Raw genomic sequence first — 16,955 nt, forward strand, 5'->3', positions numbered from 1 at the left:
TTTTGAACTCACACCACAAACCTGTATTTAGCAATGACCTCATTAAATGTACTTTAAAAAATCTTTAACCCTCTGTTCTTTACTCCTGGCACAACCACTCCTGTCTGACCTTGGGAACTATGGCATAGTCAACTGAATTTCTGACATGTCAAGACAGAATAGGAGCTGGCTTCTGGATTTCCTCTTCTGAAAATGTGAACTGCCTAAACATACTCAAGCTCATCTTCAATGTCCTTGGCACACACTTAACTAGATTAAGATCCTTTGGTATTATCTCTCAGTGAATTATGTTCCAAGTTAAAGGAAACCCAGTTGTTACAGACAGATCAAATTTGGAGGGAAGGAGGTGGAATATAAACCACTAGAAAAGAAGGTAAATTACAAAGACATAAGAAAAAAAGGAAGAAAGAGCAGTAAAAAGAAAGGAAAGGGGAGACTGTCTTCCTGAAAGAAGGTCGGATTGAATTAAATAAAGGTCCAATTACAAATCATCATGGGACAGTGGATATAAAAGTAGAGAATAAGAAAGGAAAAGAAAACCTACATCAGTGAACATAAAACAAGAAACAGGGCAAACAACCATATAGTCCAAATACATGAAATGGTCAAAGGAGCAGCAGCAGCTTTATGCAAACAAGAAAACATTCTCTTGATTATAAGAGAAAAGATTTAAGAAAGGGGAGTTTGAGAAAATCATGTGCATTTTTACTTGACAGAGTTACCTCAGAACATTCTTTCACAGGCAGTTTTTGTGAATGACAAAGCTGTGAAATGGTTAATGTTATGACTTAAGTTTCACATTTTGGATTTTCATTTCTTGTCCTCTCCCCTCCCTTATATCTTATATTTTTTCATAAAGAGATTTGGATAGTTACAGTTTCAAACAATGCCCCTTTTCTACTATATTTTCAAAAAATAAGTCAATTAAAATACTAAGTTGTTTAACAATATTTTTTTATCAACAACATCTTACCTTTATTATTGTAGACATCTAAGTAATTAGGTGCCGAAAAAATTGTTATTAATGAAGGGAACCCTGTAGTTTGACTTTTTCTGTACATTCTATAGCTGCAAAACAAATAACTTAATATGCATCGTAAAGCATCAATCATGGTTACTAAGTTTGATTTGTATATAAGGTGTTAATTTGGGTCAGGGAAACAGAGTTCTTACCCTGCATCTTGAGCTTCATGAGCTCTAATAATCGATAACAAATTATTGTTTTGCAAAAATTCACACACTGCTGGATAGCTGTGGGGAAAAAGAGAAAATTAAGTAAAATAATGACTTTCTATATAATGAAAGCATATGCTATTTTTACAACTAAAATGTGATTAAGCTTGAATATTTTTCCTTACTTATAAAAATAAGAACATCCTCGAACTGTATTGTGACTAAAATGTTCCTGTGATTTTTCATTTCCAAAATCTTCAGAAGGATCGGACCATAGCAAGTCACACATTGGTCCAAATGCAGGTGGCTCTTTGAATCTATCTAACTGTGAAAGAAAAAAAAAGAAACAAAGAGCAGAAATAACTTGTCAAAAGTGAGAATGGAATGGACAAAGGAAAGTGGTACCAACTCTGAATACTGTGCATACTACATTGTTCTGAATGGTTAAAAGATATTTTCTTAAAATACCAGTATATTAATTTTTACCATTACCTAATCTTGGCAGTGAAGAGACGTTTGAAGTTTCTAGTCTCTACTCAACAAAATGCTATAAATAGGAATCAACTCTTGTTACTAAAATATATACTCACTCTCCTAATATCATCCAGTGTGTGTATTTCTGGTGAAAGTCCACCATGAACACAAAGAAATTGTTGGTTTAAAAGTGCAGCAAGAGGCAAGCTATCAAAAGCTTCCATACAAGCTTCATAGACTCTTTCTGAATATTTAATTTTACCTAGAGAAAAGAAAAAATTCAGTAATTGAAAACTGCATAATTTGTTAATCATTTAAAACATATACATGCACATACATAAATGACTATTAAAACCAAGGCAAAAAAATTAAAGATATGGATAACAGCCAAGTGGTAGCTAGGGGTTCAGAGTTGGTAAAGGGGTGAGTATCAAAGGCAGCAAGGAGGAATTCATGGGATGATACTTTTCTGTATTGTGACTGTGATGGTAGACAGCTTTAATCATTTGCTAAAGTTGAGAACTAAATACTTCAAAGAGTAAATTTTACTGCATAAAAAAAATTTTTTTTTTAAAAAGGCCAGCATCTTACCCATAAGAATCAATAAAGATAAGCAATGTTACTGTACTTACAAAGACAAAATATTTGCTCTCCTTAGATTTGTGTATGCAGCAGATAGTCATAAAATATTACTAAAAGTAAATAAGTCAAATCTCTAAAAATAGCTCAACTCTTTACCTTTATAGGCCAAGTAAGGCAAAATTAGTACTATACTTAAAGGCAGTGTTAATTATTTTATTCTACGAGTCAGTGACTACTTTTTTGTTACAGGGAAGACTACTATAACATCACAACAAAATTCAAAGTCCATCCAATTTAAAAAAAAAGAAAAGATCTTATTCTTATTTTGGAGGACCAGAGGGTTTCCTTTAGCCTACAATGAGCAGCGAAGCAAGAAGTCAACGTAACACAAGAAAGAATTAAAGAATTAAACGGTCATCTACTTTTAAAAGTCTGTCATACGTATTCCTTTGCACCTTTATATTTTTAAAGTCCTGGATATTTTGGGATTTTGCTGGACGGCTTGTTACTTATATAAGAAAAAAAGAATTCAGTTCCTATTTCACTGCTTAACACTGTAACATTCAAATACGAGAAGATCTATATCTAGCAATCAGAGGTTATAAACTGGTAGTCTGATGACAGACCTGTTTTCCAACACTGCAGTTTAATAAAAACTTTAATTTGATTGCTTTGAGGTCAAGCATGAACTTTCCAGGCCTCATCTTATATTCATTTAAGTTACCCACCTGATCTTTGAAGTTATATCAGAGTTTGCCACTTCTGCCACTACCTGTCACTATATTGATCTTTATTGCATCATGTTTTGCATCTCAGTAATCTGAAGTTATTTTCTAATTTTAAATCTTAATTCTAAGACTTAATACAGCCATGAGTACTAACAAGTACATAGCTACGAGATGTGAGAAAAGGTCAAACTCTATACTATATGATTGCTTACAGCTATTAGATTACCACAGCCATAAAAATTTGAGAGAAATGGGATAAATATTGTAGACTAAGACCTTCAATTAATCAACTGTGTGTGTATAACACAATCTGCATAATTAAAAAATAAATAAAACAATCTGCAGTGATGACAGGATGATTAATTTGCTAAGAATGTTCATGGGAATGTCTCAATATTGGTGGAGAGAAATCTCCAATGCAACATTTCTTTTCACTTGGTTCATTTCTTCCTGTTAGAAAAAAAATAATTCTAAAATTAAAACTATACACAGAGCTCAAAACTGTTCCTAAGTACATATGTAAAAATCAAATTTAATAGGAAATATTGAAATGAAAACATCTGAATAATATTAAACACTAGAGAACTGTAGACAATCTTCCTGAAAGTTTTACATGTTTGGACACAAAATCTGTTCTTACATCTTACACTGTAAAATCTTCAAACTCTTACTACCCACATCACTCTAAAAGAACCCTGAGGAAGTGAAAATAGTTCTCATGGCAGTACTCACATTCCTGCTTAAAGGTAAAATATTCAGTAAGGTGTCTGCATTCATGGTTGCCTCTCAGAAGAAATAATGTACTTGGATACAGAATCTTCAGGACCCATAAATATAAGACACACTACAAAAAAAAATGTTTCCAGTGAATTAATCTTATATTTTTGTTAATCTTAGTTTCATTTCCTCTAACCCTATTACCCTTATAATTTCTATTACTCTTCATTATCTTTTTATTATCTTTTTCTCTTTGTCCCTTACTAAAACATAAGCTCCATGAAATTAGGGACTTTGTTGTCTTATTCACACCTGATCAGAAAAGTACCTAGCAAGTAGAAGAAGAGCAGTAAACATTTGTTGAATAAATAAGTCAAATAATTTACTTTTGACTTACAAATTGTTTGCTGTAAAAACAATTAGCAGATTGGTCTCCTCCTTAGGTATACCAATAAATAAAACAGTAACAATGTCAAAAATAATAGCAGTTAATATTTACTGAGTATTCATAATATGCCAAGCACTAATTATTCCTCAAACAACTCTATGAAGTATGTAATATTATCTCTGTTTTACAAATGAGGAAACAGAAGCAAAGAGCTTAGGTAACTTGTCCAAAATCACAAAACCTCTAAGTAATGGAGATAGGATTCTAATCCTCTGATTTTAAGCATTATGCCATGCTGCCTAATGAAGAGAAAAGTCATGTTTTATGTTTACTTTGTTCGTTATGAATGTTGCCTTATATAATTAAGTGCTTATTATCTGAAATGATTCAAAGACAATGCAATTTTAAATAAAAAGAATATTAGAACAGCAGCTATTTTTCTCTAAATACACCTAAGAAACAGACTCACATATTACTTATTTGGTTTAAAAAAGGGAAAGACTATTTCATATGTAAATAAGTTTGGTTTACATGATCACATACAAAAAGAAAATACAAACTCTTTATTTTTTCGGCTGCACTGCATAGCTTGCAGGTCTTGGTTCCCTGACCAGGGATCAAACCTGGGTCCTTGGCAGTGAAAGTGTGGAGTCCTAACCACTGGACTGCCAGGGAATTCCCACAAACTTTGTTTGAAACAAGTTAAGGTTAACTGAAATGTGTAACACATTTCATTTTATTCACAAGAAAAAAAATAATTAAGCCTGGTAAGTACTTAATAAATACCTGCCCTTTTCACTTATTCTGATTCTTTATTACTTTCCAACAATAAAATGAATTAAAAGAGTCAGCTACAGGGACCTCCCTGGTGGTCCAGTGGTTAAGACTTACAGTGCAGGGGATGGGGGTTCAGTCCCTGATGGGGGAACTAAGATCACACGTGTCAAAAAAACCAAACAGAAAACAAAAACAAAAGTATAACAAATTCAATAAAGACTTTAAAATTGGTCCACATTGAAAAAAAAAAAAACAAACTTAAAAAAAAAGGTCTTGTTTAAAAAAAAAAAAGTCTGCTACAAAACCCTCTAATACCAAACGCTCAGTTACCAACTAAGCTTCCTAAAATTGTTCTATTGTTTCTGTCAAAGGCCCCAGTCTTTCTATCAAGAAGGGCCAATTTCTAGCTTTCTGAAGGCTCCAAGGGAAGACTGAGAGGGGCTGATGATGACACTATGGACAGAAAGAACAACTCAGGATGATAAAATTCCCAAGGGAATTTGGATGGACAGAGCCCGGAGCTCCCTTTCCCACCAGGGATCCCAGTATACCTCAGAACGGAGGCTGAAAACACTACAGGAGACGTAAACAGCAGTAACTGGCATAGAAATTCATCAGGTAAGGTTTCAATATCTAGTGGAGGACATGGTTAAAAGCACAGGCTCGAACTGCCTAGCTCCACCACTTACTAACAATATGACCTTGGGCAAGTTATTTAACCTTTCCAAGCCTCAGGCTCCTCTATAAAATGGATAAAATAATAGTACTTACCTCATAACTTTGTTGTAAAAATTAATCAAGCATGTTAACTGCTTACAATATGCTTGAAACACATTAATGATAACACACCTATCTATTTGCGGAGCTTCTACTCAACAATTTAACCTCTAAGAATTTGTCCTATAGAAATAACTGGGCAAGTATATAAAGACGTATAAATAATATGGTCCACTGAAGCATCAACTGCCATGGCAAAAAACTGGGAATACCTTAAATGCCTAACAATAAGAATTGATTGACTGTGACTAGTTTAGTCAACAGAATACAATGCAGCTATTAAAAATGATGCTGTAAATTTATAGTTGAACTGGCATGACATCAGAGCATAGGAATTAATAAAAAAAAGAAGTTACAGAACATTATAATAGGAGTTCATTTTCATTCCAAAAAAGGGGAGAAATGCATATATTAGAAAACACAAATTGTTCTATGTCTTAATTTTTATAATTAGAAAAGTAAAAGGAGCAAAAAGAACAATCTACTATTAAGTGATAATAAACAGGTCATTTTAATGCCTCTCAAGTTTTTAAAAGCTGATTAATACTTTTAGAATACATAAAGATTCCATATGATATACTTGGGTCTTAATGGCTACAGGAGGAAAGACAGAAGCAGTAGAGTTTAAGTGATAAAAGCATTCTATTTTATTTAATTAGAAAAATACAATTAATCTTTTTTTTTTTTTTGCATGGCTAAATGCCTTTAAGGGCAAGAGAGATAAACAGCATTAGCTCCTCAGGGCCACTAGATAACAGGGCAATAAAGGCCCCTCATTTTGCTTATAATTTCCACTGGGAAATGGTAATTACAGTAACACACAAAAAAATTAAGAGAATAGTTTGCAAGACAAAAGAGGAATAAATAATAGCTTTACCTAAAAACTTCATAATATGCAGAAGTATTAAAAAGAACCCAACACAGGTAATTTAAAGAACTTATTTTATGAGGAAATAATAGAAATCATCTATGATAACACTTAAAAGCAAATCAAATGATAGTATATGATTATTACCTCTATACTAAAATAACCTCTGTCCACATAATCACCAAGAAAAAGGTATCGTGTATTAGCAGGTGATCCTCCTACTTCAAAAAGTTTCATCAGATCAAAAAATTGGCCATGGATGTCACCACACACTGAAACAAGAAGATTATTAGATATGAAAAAAAAACTCTAAAATAACAAATTTTACTTAAATTCTAATTTCGTCTACATAAGAGAGAGCATAAAATTCTATCAAGAAAGGTCTAAGACGGAAGCAATCTATGAAGAGTCATGACAGGGATAATGTGTACCCAACTGTTCATGTGCTCAAGATCTAGAACAAGATATAACAAGAGTATTAAAATTTGTAGTAAGTGACAAAATTTTCATCTAAATTTATAAAACTCTTCTTTAGGAAGTCAAGCATGCACATCTTAGGATGATAAAATTATATTGGCAGTAAAATATCCATTCTAACTCCTTATTTTCTGATGACTTCTGAATGATCATTTTTGGTATCTGATATGGCACTGAGGTATTTGCCCCTGATGACTGAAAGCATAGTAAATAAGTATTTGTTGAATCAAATTCAATGATGGCCAACTCAACTGATGAAACCTTCATAAAAGCATATTAGACTAACTTCTGCACTCAGATTATTTAGGATCATGTTTCTTCATTGAAAACAGGCAAAAACTTTCAAAAGTTATAGGAAATAATCTGGAAATTCAAGATAATGTCCATGTAATACTAATTTAGTATATAATATGCATGAAGAAGAAACAGTTTTATAATTAGATAAATAATGGTACAGTAAAAAAAATAATATCCAAAACATAAATAAGTGTACCTGTAATTGGAGCCTCTACTTCTATCATGGTTTTCTCTCTCCGAAGAATGGCAGCACCCTCATTGATAATTCTAAGTGCAATTTCTTCATCTACCCGACCTTCTTTTACTAAGTGGTTCTTCAGAACATCAACCCTGGGTATCCCATCCATATCAAATACTTCTTCAGATGTCAAGCGATGTGTTGGGGGGAAAGGAACAGCTGCAATTTTTTTAATTAATAAAAAAAATCACTATTAATATATTAACATAAAAACTAATCAATGGATCTAGGTAAGTAAGAGTCAAAACTGAAAAGCTGAAGTTTTTGTTTTGTTTCTTCATTTACTAGATAGAGGTATTAACATTTAAAAGCTTTCTTAAAAAGAGAAATCAAATTATACTTCTTTTTAAAATTATATATAACAACATGAGAATTATTAGAAAAATGAATTGTCTCACAAAATTAAGTTTTTTCAGGATAACTAGAGCTTTCTTTAACTAAAAGAAATGTTTTAGCTTTAACTGCTGCTGCTGCTAAGTCACTTCAGTCGTGTCTGAGTCTGTGTGACCCCGATAGACATCAGCCCACCAGGCCTCCTGCCCCTGGGATTCTCCAGGCAAGAACACTGGAGTGGGTTGCCATTTCCTTCTCCAACGCATGAAAGTGAAAAACTGAAAGTGAAGTCACTCAGTCGTGTCCAACTCTTAGCGACCCCATGGACTGCAGCCCACCAGGCTCCTCCATCCATGGGGTTTTCCATGCAAGAGTACTGGAGTGGGGTGCCATTGCCTTCTCCCTAGCTTTAACTAAAGCTAACTAAAACATTTTTTGATAAAACTCTCAAAACATATTACACACTCTTCATCTTAAATGAAGTATAATAAATATAATATCATACAAGCATAAATATAAATCCCAAATATAAGGTGACTGACCAACTTCCCAATAAAAATATATAAAACAATGCCTGCTGGCCAACTTGAGCAGAAATTTCTGTGCTGTGTTTAGTTGCTCAGTTGTGTCCGACTCTGTGACCCCATGCACCACAGCCTGCCAGGTTCCTCTGTCCATGGGGTTTCTCCAGGCAAGCATTCTAGAGTGGGCTGCCATGCCTCCTCCAGCGGATCTTCTCAGCCCAGGTATTGAATCCAGATCTTCTGCACTACAGGCGGATTCTTTATGGTCTGAGCCACCAGGGAAGCCCATGAATACGGGAGAGAGTAGCCTATCCCTTCTCCAGGGGAACTTTCTGACCCAGGAAATCAAATCAGGGTCTCCTGCATTGCAGGAGGATTCTTTATCAGCTGAGCTACCAGGGAAGCCCAGAAATTTCTAGAAATATAGATTAAACAGCCAAACGTTTACTTACAGATTTAAATTAATCTAGATGCATATATATACTTAAAATAATATTAATAAAATACTGCTTTTTCTCTCACCTTCATTTTTCACATAACAGTTTCATTCAAAATCTTTACACACATTTTTGACAGCAGTGCATTCCTTGCCACTGGATTCATTTTTCATCATCTAAAACACTTTTATAAGCAAATCATCCTCCCTTCCATTTAAGTTGCTTAAGATACAGCACTTTTTAAATACATGTTCAATGCTATTGCTGCAAATTTATCCTAAAACACAATTTCCACTTGTCTGTCTACTGAAATAGTTGGCCTTTTTACTCCTGTAGCATATATTTATGATTTCCGCAAGTATTTACCAACTGTATTGTTTTAAATTGAAATCTGTTAAGTGGAATAGAGAACATGAAAGTCCATTTTCAATGGCATCTACCTTAAGGTCATGTGCCTAGGAAAAGTTATTATATATCTGTTAAAATTTTTTATTCCTTTTTAACTGAATCCAACAAATGACCTCTTTATGCATTCAAAATCAGCTTGGGTTGAAGCAGTTTTAGGCTTTTTACCAAATAGTACTTTGTTTTTCAAAAAAAAAATAAATTTATAGTAAGAATGTAGTCTACATATAGACTCAAATGTATTTCTCTCTTTTCTGAAATAAATTTTTAAAGAAAAAACTCACTTTGTGTATGGGCATAGACTACACAGTATCTTCCTGACCATCACTGTGATTATCAATTATTATACAGAAGACTGGCAAAGTATAGGATGGACTGCTTCCTCACAGTTCAACTTAAAGTAACTAAAACAGGGGACTGGGTTAGAATTTTATCAATTACCTAAGAAAGAATAATAAATAACCATATTCTCATAGCAGAAAAATGATTTAGGAAGAGCTCAGTTCTTAGAAGTGAAATAAGAACTAAAGCAGAGGAATATAAACCATTTCTAAAAGACTTTGAAAGCATCAATCTCTCTAGCTTTTACATTTTTTTGATAGTAAAACAAAACTTGCTTTTCCCGCCCCCTTCTTGAGAACACATTTATTCCCATTATTTTACTGCATCTAGAACAAGGCATTAAAGTACCCCAAATAGGGCTTCCCTGGTGGCTCAGATGGTAAAGAATCCACCTGCAATGCGGGAGACCCGGGTTCGATCCCTGGGTTGCAAAGATCCCCTGGAGGAGTGCATGACAACCCACTCCAGTTATGTCTTGCCTGGAGAATCCCCATGGATAGAGGAGCCTGGTGGGCTACAGTCCATGGGGCCGCTCAAATATAGCTATGTCAGATTCTAAAAAAATAAAAACCTTTATTAATGTATGTTTTTCTTCAACCAAAGATTAAACAGACTATTATACTATATGCTATCGGAGAAGGCAAGGGCAACCTACTCCAGTACTCTTGCCTGGAAAATCCCATGGACACAGGAGCCTGGTGGGCTGCGGTCCATGGGGTCGCTAGGAGTCGGACACGACTGAGGGACTTCACTTTCACTTTTCACTTTCATGCATTGGAGAAGGAAATGGCAACCCACTCCAGTGTTCTTGCCTGGAGAATCCCAGGGACGGCAGAGCCTGGTGGGCTGCCGTCCATAGGGTCGCACAGAGTCGGACACGACTGAAGTGACTTAGCAGCAGCAGCAGCATACTGTATGCTATAACCTAATTTGCCACTATCAGTAAATCAACTGTTTAAAAACTACAGAAATTAACAATTGCTAAATAAATCAAAAGTTACTTTTGGGACATTATGAAAATATAAAGTTTAAATATCTCTTAAATAAAAATTTCTGAGATCAAACTGGGATATTTTTCTCATCAGGCCAAGAGAATTTTTCCTCTACTCAGGAAAAGAGATACTGTTTAAGATGCTGCATTCCAGATTATGCAGAACATAATTCCTAATAATCAACAACATAATTCCACTAATAGCTGAACTTTGTTCAAAATACAGAACTTCCTAAAAACCTAAGTGGGAGGCCCTCCCCTGCATCAGCCAGCCACCTGTGGCACTGCATGTTCTCACACACACTGTGATGCCCCACTGCAAGTCACACCGAGCTACTGCTCCTCCTGAACCAAGAGTCAGAATGTCTTACTCATTTGGGGGAAACAAGTATACACTGCCCCCAGACCTGTGTTTTCCATTTCTTTTTCAATTCAAGGCATACTTTTAAATCTCAACAACAGCTGCAATACCTTTTAAGGAATGGGCAGGTAGAAGGGTGAAGAAATGTCACCATAGGTAAAAGCAGATGAAAACTAAACACAACACTGAAACGGGAGAGTAGACCGTTTTGGAAAAATGTTTTAATGTATCAGTAAATAAGAAAATAAGAGGCAAAAAGGCACTGTGCTCTTTGGCAGGTGGAAAAAGGAGCCATAGCAGGTGATGTAACTAAGCAAAAGAAAACTGACCAAATAGAATCTGGCCTGATAGGAAATTAATTACTGACACTGGTGTTCAATAGAGGGTTGAATTTGCTATTAATTGAGAAATTAATATTCTCTACTACCATTTTGCAACTCCTAAGGTACTTTTAAAGCATTTCCATCTAATTTTAGGTTTTTAATTGTTTTTTTACATTTCTAATTTGTCTTTAGCCAACTATTCCTGTGTTCCAACTCTTCTAAGTTTTAGATAGGGAAAAACCAGCACATAAATGTATGTACATACAATGTGAATGGCCAATAAACAGAGGAGCTTTCCCCTGTTGCCCAACCCTAAGCAAAGACTCCAAACTATCAGCCCAGTGAGGCCTCCAAAAAAATGTGGGGCACAGCCTGTGCCACCTGAAAACTCTACTCCAAAGTAGCATTCAGATGTCTGTGCTTTTCATCACTGCCATTACTCGCAACTGTCCAAAATAAGTTCTTCTTGAATTTTTTCTCTGTATTTCTTTTATTCACATCATGAGTAAGAGCAAACTCTGGGAGACAGTGAAGGACAGGGAAGCCTGGCATGTGGCTGTTCATGGGGTCGCAGAGTCAGACAGGACTCAGCGACTGAACAAGAACATCCTCAGGCTGTTCCCCTCCCTCCCAATCCTCTTAATTCAGCCTCCAGAATTCCCACCACTCTGAGCAGAAAAGGCTACAGTCTTTTAGCTCTCCATTTCCACATCTAACATCATCACTCCTGTGAAGAAGAAAATGCTGCCTCCTTTGAGGTTCATGTCTTCTGGCTAGTTTATTCTTGTCCTAGCCATCTACGGAGAAGGCAATGGCACCCCACTCCAGTATTCTTGCCTGGAAAATCCCATGGACGGAGGAGCCTGGTAGGCTGCAGTCCATGGGGTCGCTAAGAGTCGCACACGACTGAGCCACTTCCCTTTCACTTTTCACTTTCATGCACTGGAGAAGGAAATGGCAACCCACTCCAGTGTTCTTGCCTGGAGAATCCCAGGGACGGGGGAGCCTACTGGGCTGCCGTTTATGGGATCGCACAGAGTCGGTCACGACTGAAGTGACTTAGCAGCCATCTACTATACTTCTGGTCAACTCTCACATGAAACTCTGGTTCCTAGTTCAAAAGCTTTCTCCTCTCTAAGCACCACCATCATCAATGTCCCTGAAGATGACCTATGTAAACCCAAGAAATGAGAGGTTCTGAGCTCCACTCCACTTAAACTTTCTCAGCCTTGCCCATAATTTTTGCTCCACCTCTGAAATCCTGAACTCCAATCTCTTACTCCATGACCAAAATTTCTAATGCTTTCAGACTCACTCCCTTTTCTCTATTTGTTCTCCAATTATATGAAGAACCTGGACATGTCCCCTAATCAACTACTTCTGGAAACCTTTGCTTCCTGTAATTTTGAAGCTATCCCATCAACCACCCACTTTTTAAACAACATCCTGAATTGTTTTGTTCTTTTCTACTTCTACTTATAAAACTCCAATTCTTGAATGAGCTAGTTTCTAAAGTTGGACATTAAGTAAAAAATCATCAAAATAGTTCAGTGCTTATACAAATTAATGGTCTCCAACTTTGTTGGTCATTGGCACTTGCCAGCAATCCAATTAAACATCCTTGTCTGTGCTCTCTCCCATTCTCCTCAGTGGAGATTTCAAATGGTCACCTCTTCCTTGAATCCTAAACTTAATTTCTCTCTTACTCAGTAATCAACTTTGCATCTTTTTTGGAGAAAATTGAGACCTTCAGACCAAATGTCATCTTTCTGCTCCTCTCCATCTACATTTATACCAGTATCCATCTTTACATTTCTTCCTATCTCAAGAAAGAGGATTCCTCCCACCCAATACTAAACATTCTACTGTGCTTTGAATCCCACCCCACCCCCAACATCTTCACTTCAGTCACCCTTCCCACCCACCCATGCCCTTATTCTGTGTTTCCTGCCTCCAACTCTCCATAGGGTCTTCCCTTTGAGGAGATAAACATACAGTCAGCCCTCCAAAATGACAGGTTGGCATGTGAGGATTCAACCAACCACAGACAGAAAATATTTTTAAAATAAAATTTCAAAAAGAGAATATTGAATTTGCCTCTCTAGCACTACTTCGGAGAAGGCAGTGGCACCCCACTCCAGTACTCTTGCCTGGAAAATCCCATAGACGGAGGAGCCTGGTGGGCTGCAGTCCATGGGGTCGCTAAGAGTCGGACTCGACTGAGCAACTTCACTTTCACTTTTCACTTTCACGCATCGGAGAAGGAAATGGCAACCCACTCCAGTGTTCTTGCCTGGAGAATCCCAGGGACGGGGAGCCTGGTGGGCTGCTGTCTATGGGGTCACACAGAGTCGGACACGACTGAAGCGACTTAGCAGCAGCAGCAGCAGCAGCAACTATTTACATATTATTTACATTGTACTAGGTATTATAAGTAATTTAGAAATGATTTAAAGTAAATGAGAGGATACAGATAGGCTATATCCAAATATTACACCATTTTATAGAAGGGATTTGAGCATCCACTGATTTTGGAAGAGGGATGGGTATCCTGGAATCAAATCCCCACAGATACCAAGGGAAGACTGTACGCAATTCTCTATGATCTTAACAACAACCCCAAAAGTAATTTTCCCTTACTCCTCATCCCTGTTTCTGCCATATATATCGTATATTTTACAACTAAGCTTCTTGAAAGAGTAATCTACAGTGGATACCGTCATTTTTTCACTTTTTGTCTTCTTTCCTCAACCCACATTTATCTGGCTTCTGCTCTATTCCTTCACCTTATAACTCTCTCTCTCTCTTGGGTTCTTGAAATCACTCACCTGGTTTTTCCCATAATTCTCTGGTCATACCTGATTAGCCTATCTCATGAACTTCTAGTCCTTTTCCTAATCCTATGACAGTGTGGCTGAGGATTCTGTCCTTGGTCCTCATATTATACTCCTCTCATTCATAACTATGGCTTCAACCAAAATCTATATTTTGTGGACTCCCAAATAGATTACTCAGTCCAGACTGTGCCACTAAACTCGAAATCCCTATTAAACTATTAAATATCTCCACTTGGATGTTCCATAAGTATATTAAACTTAACACAGCCAAAACTTAATGCATGAACTTTCCCTCTGAACCAATATAGTTATTTATCTGGAAATTATCCTAAAAGTCTTTTTCTTCCTCACCCTAACACAGCCAATAAACAGGTCCTAGATAATTCTCTTACCTGGTTTCATCCCTTTGGTCCCAAGACACTGAATAAGGACTTTTTTCCCCCAAAATTACAAAAATCTTTTCAATTTTGCCCAGGTTTCACAGTAACTCAGAATACTCTTTTTAAAATTCAGATCTCAACATCCACCTGTTGCAAAACTGGATGCATCACGTAAAATCCAAATTCTGTACTTTAACATGTCATACAAAATCCCTTCTAATCTGACCCTTGCCTATATTTCCAACCCTCATCTTTTGCCACTACTCATATTCCAGTCACATACTATACTGCAGATGTTATTTTCATTTTTAAAATAACATCACTCAAAAAAACCTCTGTACACTGCATTCCCTATTATTTATGGGTACACTATTTCCACATTTTGTCTAATTTTTCTTTGTCCTTAAACTTCATATCAGTGTTCCAATTCTTGAAAAATGTTCCTGTAGATGGCTAGGTTAATGGTGCCCCCTCCTTTGTGGTTTCATAGCAAAGCATATGATGCCGCCTACAGCGTGGTGCCTATCAGCTACACTGTAACTACCTTGCCTCCCCCTCAAGCTATGAGCTCCTTGAAAGGGAGCAAGCTGTCTTTCATCGCCATATACCTAGTGATTAGAACATAGGTACTAATGAACATTTACTGAATTAATGAAACATGAGTTACAGTTTCTAAATTACTTATCTTTACACTAAGTTTGGAGAAGGCAATGGCACCCCACTCCAGTACTCTTGCCTGGAAAATCCCATGGATGGAGGAGCCTGGTAGGCTGCAGTCCATGAGGTTGCTAAGAGCTGGACATGACTGAGCAACTCCACTTTCACTTTTCACTTTCCTGCATCGGAAAAGGAAATGGCAACCCACTCCAGTGTTCTTGCCTGGAGAATCCCAGGGACGGGGAGCCTGGTGGGCTGCCGTCTATGGGGGTCGTACAGAGTCGGACATGACTGAGGCGACTTAGCAGCAGTAGCAGTACACTAATTTATATAGCAATGACAATATATTTCTAGTGCTTTGTTTACAGTTTACAAAATGCTTTCATATACACAATCCTATGATTCTCAGAGACATCCTATGAGTTTGGTAGGACAATTTCATCTCAATTTCACAGAGAGGATAACAGGTTCACACAAGTTAATGGCTCTCTCCAGGTGTTTCAACTAGTAAGGGATAGAGTCATGATTGAAACTGAGGTCTTCAGAATGCTACTCCAGTACCACTTGTCTTATATCAACACAGCGACAATGCTCTTCTGACTGAGAGTCATCAAAATCTCCTGATGAGGAAAAATGGTATAACCCACCCAGCTGCCAGGGGTAGAAGCATGCATTAGCCACATGCTTTAAGGAAAGGTTCAATAAATACTACTAAGTCGTTTCAGTCGTGTCCGACTCTGTGTGACCCCACAGACGGCAGCCCACTAGGCTCCTCTGTCCCTGGGATTCTCTAGGCAAGAACACTGGAGTGGGTTGCCATTGCCTTCTCCAATGCATGAAAGTGAAAAGGGAAAGTGAAGTCGCTCAGTCGTGCCTGACTCTTAGCGACCAGATGGACTGCAGCCTACCAGGCTCCTCCATCCATGGGATTTTCCAGGCAACAGTATTGGAGTGGGGTGCCATTGCCGTCTCCAATAAATACTACAGAACTGTCTTCAAAATTTCTAGGTATCCCCTGAATTCCTTTTAATTTGTGGTGGTTCTCTGAACACGATCCCCTTCCCTCAAAAATTAGTTTCTCCTTCCTGGCTTATTTTTGTTATGATATCATCATTCTTTGTCACTCAGATTTAAAATTTCGATGTCACTGTTCTCTTTCTGGACTCTTAGTTCTATTTAAAATTTTCTCTCTCTCTTTTTTTTAATATCTCCATTGCTGCAATGCTAGTTCAAGTTCTTATCACTTTGTATACTAGAAAAATCTAAGTTCTACTTTTCCTCCCCCTTTATTGTACAAAGCACAGCTAAATAAATCTACTCAAAATACTGGGGTGGTTTCCACCCTAATTTCTTTTCTACCCTTTCCTGTTTAGTCCAAAAAGGACTAATGAATAAAGGAGACAAAAGTCTGAAACTTATTTTTCAAAGTCCTTCTTAACCATCCCCTGTCTCTTACCTATCACTCCAATCTCTGCCTCTAACTACAACTGCTCAATTTAAACAATCACTAAAGCAAAATTAGTCTCATTACTGTTTTCTTAAAAAAGTTTGCTCTTCTACCTGTTTCATTCCTACATCCAGTCATTGCTCCTGTAGATCTACTTTCTAATTATTACTCAGGATTTGTGTCATATTTGGTTTTTCTCTTTCTCATAATTCATCCATGCCATGGTCATTCTACACTTGGACTACTCCATTAACCTTCTGACACCCTGATTTTAGTCTCTTCCATTTTCATCAGTAATCACTTATCAACAATATCATGTTACCTTTCAAAAACCAAAACATTTGGGTCATCCCTCTACTTTAAAACTTTCAATAATGTGTCAGGCCAGGCACTATGGTACAAATTTTCATGAATTGTCTCTG

At 36.7% G+C, this 16,955-nt stretch overlaps 1 protein-coding gene across 7 annotated transcripts in view; it reads right to left on the minus strand.

Moving 5' to 3' along the window:
- Window positions 1–16,955, minus strand: part of PPP3CB (protein phosphatase 3 catalytic subunit beta) — a 47,777-nt gene that overhangs the window by 25,299 nt on the left and 5,523 nt on the right. For all 7 annotated transcript variants that reach the window (XM_061405338.1, XM_061405334.1, XM_061405336.1 and 4 more), the window contains exons 2-8: window positions 7,455–7,655; window positions 6,632–6,756; window positions 3,690–3,801; window positions 1,764–1,909; window positions 1,359–1,498; window positions 1,174–1,251; window positions 974–1,068 (exon numbers count right to left, since the gene is read on the minus strand). In XM_061405338.1, coding sequence (XP_061261322.1) covers window positions 974–1,068; window positions 1,174–1,251; window positions 1,359–1,498; window positions 1,764–1,909; window positions 3,690–3,801; window positions 6,632–6,756; window positions 7,455–7,655 — 897 coding nt within the window. The remainder of the gene's footprint in view (window positions 1–973; window positions 1,069–1,173; window positions 1,252–1,358; window positions 1,499–1,763; window positions 1,910–3,689; window positions 3,802–6,631; window positions 6,757–7,454; window positions 7,656–16,955) is intronic.

The sequence above is a fragment of the Bos javanicus genome, chromosome 28 (genome assembly GCF_032452875.1).
Source record: "Bos javanicus breed banteng chromosome 28, ARS-OSU_banteng_1.0, whole genome shotgun sequence".
Classification (NCBI taxonomy): Eukaryota; Metazoa; Chordata; class Mammalia; order Artiodactyla; family Bovidae; genus Bos; species Bos javanicus.